The following is a 3,084-nucleotide window of genomic DNA, read 5'->3' as shown; positions in this document are numbered from 1 at the left end:
TGTGTGTGTGTGTGTGTGTGTGTGTGTGTGTGTGTGTGTGTGTGTGTGTGTGTGTGTGTGTGTGTGTGTGTGTGTGTGTGTGTGTGTGTGTGTGTGTGTCGTACAAGAAATTAGAAAAACTTACTTGAATCAATTTCAATCAAAAGGCAAACATTACTAATTAATTTCGTAAGCATTAATCGAGGAAAAAAAATTAGATACACAAATTGTTTTACATAATTGTCAACCAAAATTCAAATAATTATAAATGATAATAATTTGATTCAAGAATAAGATTATAAAATGTAACCTAAAATAATTGATCAGTTTTTTACCATATAATATGATATTAATAATAGTACAATATAAAAGTATAATAACTAACACAATCTAGAATAATTATAAGAATTATCAAACAATTCCAATTAAAATTATCTTTATAATTTAACTAGTAATATTTTCCATTTTTACAGATCTTATTGCCCGAAAACTATGGGATTACGGTTGGCTGACAATCTTCATAATGTATCAAGTCCTGTTTATAATTTTTCCTAATAGAGCAATAAACAGAGAGAATCTAGGCGTAGCTTGCAATATAGCCTTACTTTTGGAACAAGTAATTAAAATTTTAATCTTATTCGAAGTTCTCTCTCCCGTCCCACATAAAATATTTTTGACAATAAAAATAATTCTTTAATTTTACAGAAGATATATTAGAATAATAATAGAAAAGTTGAATATTTTACGCCCAATATATCGTATTAAAAATTATAAATATAATAACAATGATTTAACCTTTCTTCATTTAAACGGACATTTGCTTTTTCAGTTACGTCTGATCATGAAACATCATGCTTTCGTTAGGAGCGTGGCACCCAGATTTTTATCATACAAACCCCATAGCGATATTTCACCGCCGAGTGGACCTCGATTTTCGCAATACTTGTATTTCCTGTTCGCGCCGACTTTGATATACCGCGATGAATATCCAAGGTAAACAATTTCTCGATAAATCTCTCCATAAATAAGAAAAAGTCCTTGAAACTTAATCTTTAAGAATCCTCAATCTCTCTCTCTCTCTCTCTCTTCAATAATCTAAATTTTTAACTTTGCTATTACATTTTGTAGACACTCCATAATGTTGCTTTTGATGGAGTTGTACTATATTAATATAAAACAAAAAACTTTTAAAGTATTTTGAGATGTATAAAGAATTCTTAATCTTTTCTAATAATTCAAATTTTTAAATCAATTAGAACAAACGATATCTTAATTCAATAATGGGTTGTCATTTCGGCATAATATCGTATAATTGAAAAACTCAAGAAAGATTCGCGCGGTTTATTTTTCAGGACAAAAAAGATCAGGTGGAAATTCGTAATTCAAAATTTCGCCCAAGTCGGCCTAATGATCTTCTATTTCGCCTTTATCCTGGAGCAATTTGTGACGCCGGTCTTTTATACCTTTGGTACACAGCCTTTCGAACCAATGTGGTTCGTCAAGAATATTATCGACGCGAGCATTCCCGGGGTCCTCGTTTTCATCTCCGGGAACTATCTTCTGCTGCACGCGTGGATGAATGCCTGGGCGGAGATGCTGCGATTCGCTGACCGGTTGTTTTATAAGGCGAGTCTCACTTATATACATGTTCCTTAGATTGCCATTCAATGAAAATATCTCACGACCAAAAATTTCTATTAAATCATACCAATGGTCGATTCTTGGTAACTTCTTCAGGCTGTTGTCAAAATAATCGGTTTATAAATTATTCGTCGGTTGCAGGATTGGTGGAACTCCACGTCCTACCGCATGTATCATCGCACGTGGAACGTGGTGGTCCAAGACTGGCTCTACGCGTACATCTACAAGGATATGTACGAGATCGTGGTGCCGCGCAACAAGTCGCTCGCGACCTTCACCGTATTTCTCATATCAACCATCTGGCACGAATATATCTTTGCGTTCACGTTCCATTTCTTCTACCCAGTGTTCTTGATTGTTTTCGGCGTATCCTTTATTCTAACCTTGTGCAACGTCTTCAACAACATCAGCATGTGGGTGAGCTTCTGCATCGGCAACGGCATTCTGGTCAGTTTGTATGCGACAGAATATTATGCCCGTTACAACTGTTCGCCATATTCCGATTACTATGCGGACTTGCTTCTACCGCGAAGCTGGAACTGTCAGAGGCAACTTGCCGTGTAGGGTGTTCATCTTCCAGCGATGAATTCTTTTCGCGGGATAATTTATTTACCGTTTCAGAGAAACTATTAGCGGGGAATTAATCTCGAAGTGAAAAGTGACGGAGAAGCTCTCCGCTATTATTGTACATATGTTAATAATTGATTATTATGCATAATTACCGGCAAATATATATAATTATTGATTTTGTTAAATTTAATAAATTTCATATGTATCATTATAATATAATATACAATAATATTTATATAAAAATTATGAAATTATATAAAGTTTAATGAAAATTAAATCTATTATTTATTATATATTATTTATTATATATGCCGGTAATTATATATAATTATACAGAAATTGCCAAATTAATTTACGGTAAATAAAATCGCAATAATGACAAAGGATCAATAGGCAACTGATTCGTTCGAATTATTAATATAAAATAATGATTAAAATTTGGTTAAATTTTAAATTGTAATTTCTTAAAACTTATAGAATTTTGTATGGTAATATGTTCTGGTGCATTAAGAACAATTGTGATTTTATATACATATATAAAAAATCCTGTGGTATAAATATAATTATAAAATGCGAAGACAATGATTTATGAAAACATTGATAGCATTTCAAAAAATCTATCACGTCGAAATGTACTAAAGAATGTACTATGCTAAAGAATTTACACTTATACATTTGTGCTTTCACTTTTAATGCAAGATAAAAAAAATTTTTATTAAGATAAATTAAAATAACAAAAGCTACGTTAACATAGTATAATAATATAATTAAAGAAGAAAGCAAAATATGGAAAAAAATATATAATTGGAAGTCCGAAAGTTCTCTTACGATAAACGATTATGTTCGATTTCGAATTTTATATTAAACGATAATGTCTAAGTTGTAACCGTTAAA

General features: G+C 31.6%; 1 protein-coding gene across 1 annotated transcript; it reads left to right on the top strand.

The window, feature by feature from the left end:
• The first annotated feature begins 431 nt into the window (after positions 1 to 431).
• LOC115233029 (sterol O-acyltransferase 2-like) lies at positions 432 to 2,416 on the top strand. The gene is made up of 4 exons (XM_029803238.1): positions 432 to 595; positions 809 to 972; positions 1,332 to 1,605; positions 1,762 to 2,416. The coding sequence occupies exons 1-4, from the start codon at positions 503 to 505 to the stop codon at positions 2,182 to 2,184; spliced, it is 954 nt and encodes a 317-aa protein (XP_029659098.1). The 5' UTR covers positions 432 to 502; the 3' UTR covers positions 2,185 to 2,416.
• The last annotated feature ends 668 nt before the right edge of the window (positions 2,417 to 3,084 follow it).

This window comes from Formica exsecta, unplaced genomic scaffold (genome assembly GCF_003651465.1).
Source record: "Formica exsecta isolate Colony F162 unplaced genomic scaffold, ASM365146v1 scaffold1556, whole genome shotgun sequence".
NCBI lineage: Eukaryota > Metazoa > Arthropoda > Insecta > Hymenoptera > Formicidae > Formica > Formica exsecta.
Note: the sequence above shows the minus strand (reverse complement) of the source record. Positions and strands in the feature narration are given on the sequence as shown.